The sequence below is a fragment of the Rhinatrema bivittatum genome, chromosome 1 (genome assembly GCF_901001135.1).
Source record: "Rhinatrema bivittatum chromosome 1, aRhiBiv1.1, whole genome shotgun sequence".
Classification (NCBI taxonomy): Eukaryota; Metazoa; Chordata; class Amphibia; order Gymnophiona; family Rhinatrematidae; genus Rhinatrema; species Rhinatrema bivittatum.
Genome location: NC_042615.1, coordinates 187,506,189 through 187,518,841, shown reverse-complemented (window position 1 = coordinate 187,518,841; position 12,653 = coordinate 187,506,189). Strand labels below are relative to the sequence as shown.

Genomic DNA, 12,653 nt, shown 5'->3' with positions numbered 1-12,653 from the left:
AAAAAGAAGACTGAAGGGGGACCCCTGCTGGCTGCAGGGTCAGTGCCATGCTGGGCATGCCCAGTAGGGGCCAGTCAAAGTTCTGGAAACTTTGACAGAAGTTTTCTGTGATTGGGCTCCATCCTGATGATGTCATCCATATTTATTTATTTATTTAAAAACTTTTCTATACCGTCGTTTAGTAATGTACCATCACAACGGTTTACATTTAGGCACAAATAGGTTTGGTTTCTAGGTTATCCATAGTGTGCCAATATTTACGGTTACATAGATCAATAATATACTCTAAATGAGAAGTGAGGACTACCATCCTGCTTGTCCTGTGAGAATGCTTTTTCCCTCAAGCACATGAGAGAAAGTCATTAAGTCTTGTCTGATTGCTCGCAGCTCTTGAAAGTTGATCTTAAACTACCTTTTTGTTAACAACCAAGTCTCTTGGATTCGGAAGGGACCCGTGTGAGCTCTCCATTCATTGGTGGAGGTATCACTTGATAACGTTACTTGATAAGGAAGTAGCCTAAGTAGCGCATGTAGTAACGCATGTAGGGTTCTAACCACCAGTGAAGTTCTTGCTTCATTTCCTGCAAGATATTCACTCAAGTTATTAAGCGCTGAAACAGCTGATCACATTGACAGCAGAGGCCCCACTGCAGGAGTAGCATGTGCTGGCATGTTAGTGTTAGAACTACTAGCTCTTCCCTGGCTTTTTCTGATCCATGTTCATCAATCAATGAGCCAGGAACCTGAGAATCTATGCTAGATCTGATTGGAGAAATGCATTCCTCCATCTTCCAATGAATTTGCATTTCTGAGATGGAAGTGGGATTGATTTTTCAAAATTCAATAAGAAACCTAGGGATTAAAGGAGTTAAACTGTCTTCTGTAGGAAGGATAATACTCACTCCTGAGAAGTCCTGGTCACCAGCAATCGTTCAAGTAAGGTAATACACAGAGATGTACTGCCACCACCGCAAGGCATTTGGTAAAAACCCTTGGTGCTGCTGACAGACCAAATGGGAGCACGCTATACTGGTAGAGAGAGAATTCGACCACAAAGTGTAGACAGTGTCAGTGGAAGCCATGGATGAATATGTGAGCAAAGGCATCCTTTAGATCCAGGGCACACATCCACTCCGCTGCCTAAATGAAGAGTGTAGGATTGTATGAAGGGAATTCATCTTGATTTTCCTCTGTAACAGGTTCTTGTTCAAAATTGTTAAATGCAGGATGGGTCTCAATCCTCTGGTTTTAATGGGAATAAAAAAACAGAAACAGAATCCCAGGCCATGCTGTTTGGGCAGGACCAGTTCTATCACCCACTGTCTGAAGAGCAACTGCATTTCCAGGTAGAGTTGCATTGAATGAGACAGATCCAGATTGAAGGCTGAGCAATGGGGTAGCATGGGAAACCAGGAAAAATGCAAATGGTAATCAGATTTCACAATCTTGAGTACCAAGAAGTCTTTGGTAATCTTGCATCATCCCTCCAAGTAGATGAATTCTCCCCCTGTTAGACAGGATGATTGCTGGACATGAAGTTGGTCCGGGTTAAGGCTCAACTTGCTGCATTGCTTTCTGTTGGTGCCTTTTGTGCAGTTGGCCTCTTGACGGAAGCTGTTGTAGAAGTAGAGGCAGAGGTTGGTACCAGTGGAATTGCTAGAAGGGGTGTCTCTAATAGTATAACCATTTAAAAGTGAAGAAGGGTCACCTTAACGTGAACTGATGCTCTGAGCCCATTGAGTGACTTAATTGCTACACGATGCTCCTTGATTTGAGCGACTGTTTATCTCTTTAGAGACAAGCTCAGATAATCTCCCAGGCATGAGACATCCGCTAACTTATCATAGACATCATTGTATAAGCTGCTGGCCCTCAACTATTTCATTTAACATTCTCTGATGGAGACTGAAAAGGAGCGGGCTATCCTACTGAACTCCTCATACACTGGCCAGATAAGATGGCATATGCACTCCTCTGCCTCGAGGAGAGACTGTGGGTATGCAGAGCTGCTGTCCCCTAGAGATAAGTGCCCAGACTTGTCGGTCTTTGGATGGATAACTCCCGCAGGACAGGATACCAGACCCGTCTCGGCAAATGGGGTCTAGGAGGATCATAGTTTCCCTGTCGTCGCGTAGCTTCAAGAGAGTCTTCGCCACTAAAGAATTGGAGAATATGTATACAGATGACCTTTGCCCCAATGACAGGCAAGGATGTCCGAAGCTGGTTTGCCATTTGACCTGTACAGGGAGCAGAACTGAGGCACCTTCTTGAGGAAGGGGGACACGAACAGATCTACGTCCAGGTTTCCCCAGAGGCAGAATATCTGATTTGCTACCCCCTTATCCAGGGACCACTAGTGGGGTCTGAAGGCTCGATTCAGCCTGCTCGCTACCATGTTCTCCGTCCCAGCCAGGAACATGGCCCTGAGCACCATCCCATGGGACAGGGCCCACGACTAGTCTGGACCGTTCCTGACACAGGAGGTATGATCCAGTGCCCCCCCCCCCCCTGCTTGTTGAAATTTCACATTTACCTGTTTTTTCTGTTTGGATCAGCTGATCTCTAAAAGCCCATAGTGCGTACCAGATCGCCCAAAGCTCCAGAAGTTGATTTGACAAGAACATTCCTGAGCGGACCACAGCTCCTCACCCCATGGTGGAAGCATCCATAGTTAAGACAATTTGGGCAGGGGAACTTCGAAAAGAGATCCCCCGTTTCAGATTTGAAAGTACCCACCACCAGGACAATGAGTCCTGGAGAGACAGAGTGACTCAGATGCAATCCTGGAGACTCTGAGTGGCCTGGCACCACTGCGACCTCAGGATCCATTGGGCTCTGTACATGTGTAGATGTGCCAAGTGAGCAACATGGACAGTTACGCCATATGGCCCAACAGCCTCAACATGTGCCAAGCTGACACCTGCTGGCTCTGCTGAACCTCTGCGATGGTCATCCAAAGGACGGCCCTTTGTCAAGGAGGAAGGTCTTGGCCTGTGCCATGTCTAGCATGGCTTCTATGAAATCCAATTGAAGTGACAGGCTGAGATGGGACTTTGGGTAGTTGAGAACAACCCTAGTGACTCCAACACCTGGATGGTCAAGCACATGCACCTGATGGCCCCCTTCCAGAAATGTGCTCTTGATCAGCACTTTGTCTAGATAAGGGAAAACATGCACTCCTAGCCAGTGGGGAGGGGGTGCCGCCATCACAGCCAGGCACTATGTGAAAACGTGTGAGGCTGACGCTAGCCCAAACAGCAATACCCAGTACTGGAAGTGCTGTTTTCCACCACAAATCGAAGATACTTCCTGTGGCTCGAGAAGATCTCAATATGAACATATGCATCCTTTGATCCCTCTTTTTTGTAAAAAGGGGATCAAGATGCCCAGGGAAACCATCATGAACTTTTTTTTTTTTTTTAGAAACTTGTTCAAGGCCTTTAGGTCTAGGATGCGACAGAGTCCTTCTGGTCTGTTCTGAATCAGAAAGTACCTGGATAAGAATCCCTGCCCTCTTTGCCCTAGTGGTATGGGCTCGACTGCCCTGGCCATTAAGAGGGAGGACAGCTTCGCTAGTAATACCTCCTGATGTGCTACCAGCCCCCAAAATGGGCACAGAGGGCAATTTGGTTGGACACCCTTGATGGAAAGAACTCACTGGTCCAAGGTTATAATGGGTCTCTGGTTCGCAAAGAACTGCAGCCTGCCCTTGACTAGAGGGTCCACCATCCCAGGAACAGACAATTGGCCTATGATCCCTACAACCCAGTCAAAACCCTATCCCTGGAATTGACTGAGGCAATGGCTGGGGCTTAGGGGCTCTATGCTGCCTAGGGCGGCCACAGGAGCCTTGATGGTGTTGACAGGCGCGAAGGAGCAGAAGATAGTACTTCCTTTGGTAAAAGAAAGACTTCCTTGTCCCCAGTCTCAATAGCCTCCTAGAAGAGGACGGACAACTCCGGAGTACTGGCGGAGATTTGTTGGATGATTTCATGGTAGTCCTGAAGTTGGGCCACGGCCTCCCTCATCCTATCTCCGAAGACATTCTCTCCAGTACACGGCATGTCAGCTTGTCATTCCTCTACCTCTGGTCAAAGATCCGAAACCCACTGACATGCCATTCTCCAGGCGCTGATTCCCGATGCAGAAGCCATTTTGAAAACATTGTAGGTCACTAGGATCTTATGTTTTCTGCATGCCATGCCCTTATGTAGCAGTGACATGAGAGTGTCCTGCTGCTGTTGAGGCAGCTGCTCGGCCAACTCCTGCACCTGCTTCCGGGCAATGGGCATGGTGCCTTGAAAGACCTTATTCCCATGAGCGTCCATCGCCCTATGTCCTTCCCCGGGGGCACCGATGAATGGGTCCGAGAGTGCTTGGCCCTCTTGAAGGTGGATTCAATCACCACCGACTCATGGGGGGACCTGATACTTATCAAATCCAGCAGCCTTCTGGATGAGGTAGACCCCATCCACCTTCTTATTAATGGGAGGCACTGTGAGGGGGTTTTCCCATATCCTCATCAGCAGCTCCTTAAGGATCTCATGCACCAGGACCACCATGATCTCCTTAGGAGGCACCACAAACTGGAGGATCTCAAGCATTTTGTTCCTGGCATCCTCCTCCTTTAATAACTGAAAGGGGATGGCATCCACCATCACCCTCACAAGCCCTGTAAAGATTTGTTAGGACATATATCTCATGCGGATCCGTGATGGACATGGTCCTCGGGCACTGGGGACATCGCAGAAAACTGTACATGGCCATGTCGGATGAAACAAAGGTGGCACGAAGCACCAACGATGGCAGCTGGGGATCAATGCACCATCATCATGGGAATCGACCGCAAAAGGAAACTTATCTGAATTGCTAGATTGATGAGATCCGCGAACCACGGCCTTTGCGGCCACTCGGGAGCAACGAGAATCACCGGACCCCGGTGGAGCTCGATTCTCCGGAGAACTTTCCCCACCAGTGGCCAGGGGGGAAACAAGTACAGAAGGACGTCCCCTGGCCAAGGTAGAGCCAGAGCATCCACGCCCTCTGCGCCGTGCTCCCTCCAGCGGCTGAAGAACTGATTGGCCTTGGCATTGCGCAGAGTCGCCATGAGGTCGAGGTGAGGAGGACCCCACCTGTCCACTATCAGAGCCATGGCCGCGTCCGTGAGCTCCCACTCTCCCGGATCGAGCGACTGCCGGCTGAGGAAGTCGGCTTGAACATTGTCTTTTCCGGCGATGTGAGAAGCCGCAAGGCACTGTAGGTGACGCTCTGCCCAAGCGAAGAGACGGCTGGCTTCTAAGGCTACCAGGGGACTGCGAGTGCCCCCTTGGCGATTGATGTAGGCCACTGTGGTGGAGTTGTCGGACAGGACTCATACCGCCTTGCCGCGAATCAGGGGAAGGAACTCCTGAAGCGCCAGGTGGACCGCCAAAGTTTCCAGTCGATTGATGTGCCAGCGCGACTGAGTCTGCGACCATGTTCCCTGGATGGACTGAGAAAGGCAGACCGCACCCCAGCCCAACAGACTGGCGTCCGTGGTCACTATCGTCCACTGTGGAGCTTGAAGAGGCATCTCTTGCAGAAGATGAGGAAGAGACAGCCACCACTGTAATTCGTCGGCAGTAGAATCCAAGAACGGAGGGACTACGTGGAACTGCTCCGACACTGGCTGCCAACGGGACAGCAAAGCTTTCTGTAACGGACGCATATGAGCAAAAGCCCAGGGGACAAGGTCGATGGTAGAAGCCATGGATCCCAGGACTTGGAGATAATCCCAGGCTGTCGGGGAGGGTAGGGCAATCAAAGTCTGGACCTGATCGATCAGCTTGAGGGCTCGCACCCGAGGTAAGAAAACCTTGCCTTCTCGGGTGTCGAAGTGGGCTCCCAGAAATTCCAACTCCTGGGAGGGCTGAAGCTTGCTCTTGGAAAAGTTCACTATCCACCCGAGAGAGGCAAGGAGCTCCAAGACACGATCCACCGCCCGCCGGCAAGAGGTCTCCGACTTGGCCCTGATGAGCCAATCGTCCAGATAGGGATGGACGAGAATCCCCTCCCGGCGTAAGGCCGCCGCTACTACTACCATGACCTTCGTGAAGGTGAGAGGAGTGGTCGCGGGGCCAAAGGGGAGAGCTCGAAACTGGAAGTCCTGGTTGAGAATGTGGAATCGGAGATACTTCTGATAGTCGCGGTGAATTGGAATATGAAAATAAGCTTCTGCGAGATCGAGGGAAGCAAGGAACTCTCCGGGGCGGACCGCTGCAATGACCGCCCGCAGGGTTTCCATGCGGAAGTGGGGGATCTCGAGAGCCCGATTGACCCTCTTGAGGTCCAATATTGGGCGGAAGACCCGTCCTTTTTGGGCACGGTGAAGTAAATAGAATACTGGCTGGCGCCAATTTCCCTTTCCGGGACTGGGACCACCGCTCCCAGATCCAGAAGCTTGGAGAGAGTCTGGACCACCACGTCCCTCTTGGCCCGGCCGCAAGGTGAGAAAAGAAAGAGATCTGGAAGTTCCCTGACGAGGTCGAAAGCGTACCCGTCTCTGATAATGTCGAGGACCCACTGATCCGACGTGATCTTGACCCATTCCTCGAAGAACAGGGAGAGGCGTCCGCCGAGGTAAGGAACCGAGGAATGGGTCGGCTGAACTTCATTGCGTGGCAGGTTTAGCGGCGGCACGCACGAGCTGGCCCTCGCGAAAGAGCAGTCTGCCACGAAAGGACTGCGACCAGGACTGCGCACGAGAAGACCCCCTCGCAGAACCGCCCCGCCCCTGAGAAGCGAAGCAACGCTGGCCCCTGAAGCGAGAGCAAAACAAAAGGGAGGAGGGGCTCTAATTCCTCCTTACGAAAAAGACGGAGGGCTCTAGGGTCATCCCCCTCTGGGGAGGGGCATCCGCCGAATCCGAGGAAGCAGCGGGGTCCGAGGACATGGGAGACACCGGGGGTGGGGGGGGGGGAGGCACCCCCGGGATCACCCGCACCCGAACTGGTCCCTGGGGCTCCGTGGCCGGTCCAGTGGTCAACGGCGCTGAGCAAGGGATTTTTGGCGGAGGGGGCAAGGGGGGGGGGCTTTCGTCCAGCTCATGCAGGCTAGCTAGATAAGATTTGTGCATGAGGAGGACGAAATCCGCTGAAAAAGGGACCCTGGATTTGGCGGGGGGGGGGCACTCGCGGGGGCCAAATCGGGGGTTAAATCAAAAAAATCTGGCCCCCCAGCCCCAGGGAGCACTGAAATCGGCCCCGATGAAAAATCCAAGATGGCGGCCATTCCCGGGCTCTGCCAACCCGGGAAAGGCCTAGCCATCCCGGGAGGAGTGGAGCCCCGGGCTAAATTTGCTTGTCCTGCCGAGGAGGGACCTTCCTCACCTGGAAGGCAAGCAGTGCAGAGGCCCTGCCGCAAAAAACGCGAAGAGGGCAGCCCACAAGAAAGGCAGGCTGCCAGCCGGGACATAGCTAAGCCGCGGCTGAAGAAAAAAAAGCTGAAAAAAAAGCTTGATTGACAGCCTGCACAGCAGGAGAGCAGGCGGGAAACCTGCTGCCTTCTGCTTCTCTGGCTGCCGGTTCTAGCCCTACTCTGACCAGAAAAAAAATAAAAAAGCTGGTCAACTGCTGCAAATAAGTTAGAGGTAGGTGAGTACCTGCAACTTATTGAAGTCTGAAACTTTTAAACTCCTTTTCTTTTTTTTTTTACTGAGCGCAGCAGTGGGTTAAAAACCCTCTCGGCAGCCAGAGGGGGAACGAGGCCCAGAGAGCGTCGGTCCCCACACCTGGAAGCGTCCACGGACTCAGGACTATGCAGGGAACCCCCTCCTGCAAAAGGGGCAAAGCCTCCCTGAGCTGGGCAAAAGCTGGGAGACGGACGTCTCCCACACAAAAGCAGTAAAAGCACTAAAAGAAAGCAAAATTTCCTTCATAGATTTTTTTTTTCTTGTTTCTAAAACAAGCGGGAATCAAAGAACTACTTGCTTGAGCCGAAAAAGAAAGAAGAAGAGGCTGACTAGCCTACAGCAGAGAACCGAAGGGGAGATGCTGCACCTGCTGGAGACAGACGAATACTGGAGGGGTAGAGGATAGGCTCTGTCCTGATATGGGGCATCCTTCAAGTTTTAGTCTGTCTCCACCTGCTGGAAAGGAGGCTCAACCCACTGTCTGGACTGATCCGGGTACGTACAGGAATACCAAAGTATTTTGGGATCATTTGAGCCAAATAAAGTGGCACACTATTCTAAAGGCTGTGATTTTAGTGTATCTGCACAACATATATGCATCAAAAGTAAAGTTGAAAGTAGAACTGCATTTGCAGGATTTCACATTCATAAATTATAATCAACATATTTTCCTTCTAAATATACTTACAGTCTAATGAGATTGTTGAGTCCTTTAAATGTGTCTGTATTCAAGCAGCCTATTCTGTTATTGGCCAAATCTCTGTTGAGGAAATATATATATATGTAATAATAGTTTCAGATCATGCATATCCTACACATTTAATTCCTTGAACTTTTAAAGAAATTGCTTAGTAGGGGCAGAGTATAAAACTTAAAATAATCTTTAAACAGTGAGTAGTAAAACATTAATACAACACTTTTTTAGTGACACATATACAAGTAAATATAAGTAAACGCAAATATACAGGGATGAAAAAATATTTAGACAAATTATGTGCAGCCAAAATTTTGTTTGCCAGATAATTGTTTTTCGCCTTTTTTTTTTTTTTAAGTGGTAATTTGTTCTCTAGGCACGTTTTTTCCAGGGACCTTCCCCCTTACCAAGCACTCCCCCCTGTTCCCTCCCTGTGCTTCCAAACACTCTCTTCCCTTCACCTTTCCCTCCTCCTGCTTTCAAGCACTGCCTCTTCCCCCCTCCCATTTTCTTCTCCCTACTTCTAAGGGCTCCCTTCCTTTTTTTTCCTCGTGCTTCCACAGCTACACTTCTTTTCAATTCTACTTCTCTCCTTTTCTCCCCAACTCAACTCCTTGGCTCCAGCAATAGAACTTCTGTCAGCAGCAGCCACCTACTCTCTGTAGCCTGGGCCCCAGTAGTGGCAGATGTAAGAGTAGCTTTGTGCGGCTCCGGCCCCCCCAGCATCTCTTCCATCAGGTACCAGGGACTGAATTTTAGGGGCCCAGGAGTCTTCCAATCCTGCATATACTGTATGTGGTACATATATTTGTCATTTCACTGGACTGGATTCCTAGGATTCCTGAATATCTATGTACCTCGTATTCTTTAAACATTAGTAATTTAAATATTCTGAAATTATTTGGCATGCATATCATGAAGCAAAGATCTTTCCAAAATGTTTGAGAGAGGTAGACAGAATGGGAAAGGAGAAGAGAACTCAAGGTCTGAAACTTGATTCTACATTTGACCTGTGGAAATCTAAGACGCAATCATTTGTTACTGCTGCCTCCAAATGGAAAGAGGATGGACAAGAGGGGAAAAGAGCCTAATAAGTGTGAAGATGAGTGGAAATGTTTTAAGAGAAAAAGAAGGCCAACACAAATCACCACACACACATAGAGTTACAAAGAAAGATGGTAATTTGTATGGACTTGATTTAAGCAGTCAGTCCAATGAGGTTTACACAAACAAATGCTTAAAACATGTTCAATTTTACCTTTGTATGTGTGACATCAGAAATATGTGAAGCCTTATTTTTTGTGTTCTTATATTACAAATAAAATTGATTTAAAAAGTGTCTTATTTGCAGCATATGCTATTAGTCACCCTCACAAAAAAAAAAACCTACCAAATACACTAATTAAAAAGGAAGTAAAGAAAATAAACAATACATCCCCATTATTTCAGAACTATATGAAGGCTTCTAACAATAGAAATGAAGAGCAAAACAGCTGAAGGAAAAATCAAATCAACTGGCTTGACAAGCAGCAATACCTAAAAAGAGCTGCACATCAGAGCCCAAACATGGTTGGTGTTTCAAAAAACTCTACATTTGTTGTATGGTAGTCACTGCTATTTGAAGACAGACTCAGAGGAAAGACTCAAGCATAACACATAATGCACAGAATTTTGAAACACTGGATGTGGGGTGGTTCTGATATGCAATTTTACCTCTAGAATATTTTGAAAACAAGGTACAATGTAGACAAAATACAAAGGTGTAAAATATTAAGACCAAGAAGAAGAGAGCCATTTGGGTTAAAGAACAAAAGGGAAAAAGGGAAAGAAAACTGAACTTAGTATAGAGCAAAGGCCACCAATTTTTTTGAGTTAAGTAAATAGTGATTTTTCTGCCAGGTCACAGAAATGGAACAGTTTGGAATTAGCTTCCCCATTCCAACTAGAGGCCACCACTGGCCCAGACCTGGAACATGGAGGATAGTACTACCCTGTTTCCCCGAAAATAAGACATCCCCTGAAAATAAGACCTAGTAGAGGTTTTGCTGAATTGCTAAATATAAGACCTCCCCCGAAAGTAAGACCTAGCAAAGTTTTTATTTGGGAGCATGCCCGTCGCACAGAACACCAGAGCATGCAGCTGTGATTTTTTTACCCTGCAGGATTCACAGTTAGTTGTCATCACAAACCAGCATAACCAGACGGCTATTCAGAATATAATAAATGTTCATTTTTTTGTTCAACAATATATGTGAATTCTTCTTCATGGAAAAATAAGACATCCCCTGAAAATAAGGCCTAGTGCATCTTTGGTAGCAAAAATTAATATAAGACACTGTCTTATTTTCGGGGAAACACGGTATTTAATTGAGCTGCTGGATCTGTTAGCCAGCAGGACTTCCCAGAGCCATTTTAGTGTAACATGATGCCATTCACTGAGTTACTTTTTCCACCTGCTGAAAGAGGTGCATTAATATGGTTGAAGAGCAGGGAAGCAAAAGCAGAAGTGACAGTAACAGTAGTAAGGAATAGCAGGACAGAAATGATTACAGGTGGGATAAGCAGAGTTGCTTACCTGTTCTCCAAGGACAGCAGGATGTTAGTTATCACACATGGGTGACATTATTAGATGGAGCCCTGCTGCAGAAAACTTATGTCAAAGTTTCTAAAACTTTGACTAAGCACACTGAGCATGCCCAGAATGTCCTATACCACACATCCACGTGAGGGTCCCTCTCCAGTCTTGTAATATAGAATTACAAGCCGTTAAGCCCGTCACAACGGGCTACATTACATGTTTGTTTTCGGTCCATTTTCGAAAACAGCACCCTCCTACACTTTTTCTCCCTCATTCCCCCTTCCCCTCAGTCACTCACCCCCTTCCCACCCCTCAGTCTTACTCACTCTCTGTCTCCCACTGCCTCCTTCCCCTCACTCTCACCTCCCTCCCCTTCCCTCAGTCACTCCCACCTCTCTCCCCTTCCCTCAGTCACTCCCCACCCTGTCTCAATCCCATCCCCTCTCCCTCAGCCCTCCTCCACTCCCTTTTTCTCTGCTCCACAACTTCTTACCCTTCCACTTACTCACATCCCTGTCTCTCACCTCTCCCTCATTCTCCCTCTCCCCTCACTCTTCCCCACCCCCCCTCTCAGTCCCTCCCCCCTCACTCAGTCCCTCCCCCCTCCCTCCCTCAGTCCCTCCCCCTCCCTCCCTCTCACTCAGTCCTTCCCACTCAGTCCCTCCCTCCCTCCCACTCAGTCCCTCCCCCCCCCCTCCCTGTCCCTCCCCCCTCCCTCCCACTCAGTCCCTCCCTCTCACTCAGTCCCTCCCCTCCCTCTCACTCAGTCCCTCCCTCCCCCTCTCACTCAGTCCCTCCCTCCCCCTCACTCAGTCCCTCCCTCCCTCTCACTCAGTCCGTCCCTCCCTCTCACTCAGTCCCTCCCTCCCTCTCTCTCTCTCCTCCCTCCCTCGCTACTGGCCGCCGCTGCTCCTCGTCGTCGTTCGCTGCTGCCGCCCGCTGCCGCCCGACGCCGCTGCCGCCCGACGCCGCCATGTTTTATTTTTTTTTACGCTGGCTAAGACCAACATCCTTGCCCGCACATGCGCAGTAGAGCTGTGCTCTACTGCGCATTTGCGGGCCGTCGGTCATGGCCCATTTATAAGGTAGATGTTTAAAATAAAACTTAGAAGAAACCCAGCTCTTTGGGGTGGCAGGCAGATTTCATGAGGACTAACATCCTGCTGTTCTCTAAGAACCCCTGTTACAGGTGAGCAACTCTGTTTTCTCCAAGGACAAGCAGGATGGTAGTCCTCACACATAGGTGAATCCCTAGCTATACGCTGCTCCCCAACACAAAAAGGGAACCAAGAGACACTCAACCAGGTGCCAATGGCACAACATCACCGGTGCTCTTGGCAACAGAGGGGGAGACAGCCTGAACCCAAACAACAGGCCCTAGGGCAGGAGAGTTGGGTTCCTTACCTCAAACAGGTTCCAAGGGACAGACTGGCCGAACCTACTGTCATATTGGCCATCCCTATCCAAACAGTAATGAGATGTGAATGTGTGGAGAGAACTCCACATCACAGCTTTGCAGATTTTCTCCAGGGGAACTGCTCGCAAGTGGGCCACTGTCGCTGCCATGGCTCTGACAGAAAGAGCCTTGACACGACCCCTAAGATGCAGTCCCACCTGGGCATAACAGGAGGAGAAGCAACCTGCAAGCCAATTGGATAGTGTCTGTTTGGCAATGGCAATGCCCTACCTATTCTTATAAATAAATAAATAAA

General features: G+C 49.1%; 1 protein-coding gene across 3 annotated transcripts in view; it reads right to left on the bottom strand.

Moving 5' to 3' along the window:
- Window positions 1-12,653, bottom strand: part of ADGRA3 (adhesion G protein-coupled receptor A3) — a 462,035-nt gene that overhangs the window by 301,370 nt on the left and 148,012 nt on the right. For all 3 annotated transcript variants that reach the window (XM_029590300.1, XM_029590282.1, XM_029590290.1), the window contains exon 4: window positions 8,358-8,429. In XM_029590300.1, the coding sequence (XP_029446160.1) occupies window positions 8,358-8,429 (72 nt within the window). The remainder of the gene's footprint in view (window positions 1-8,357; window positions 8,430-12,653) is intronic.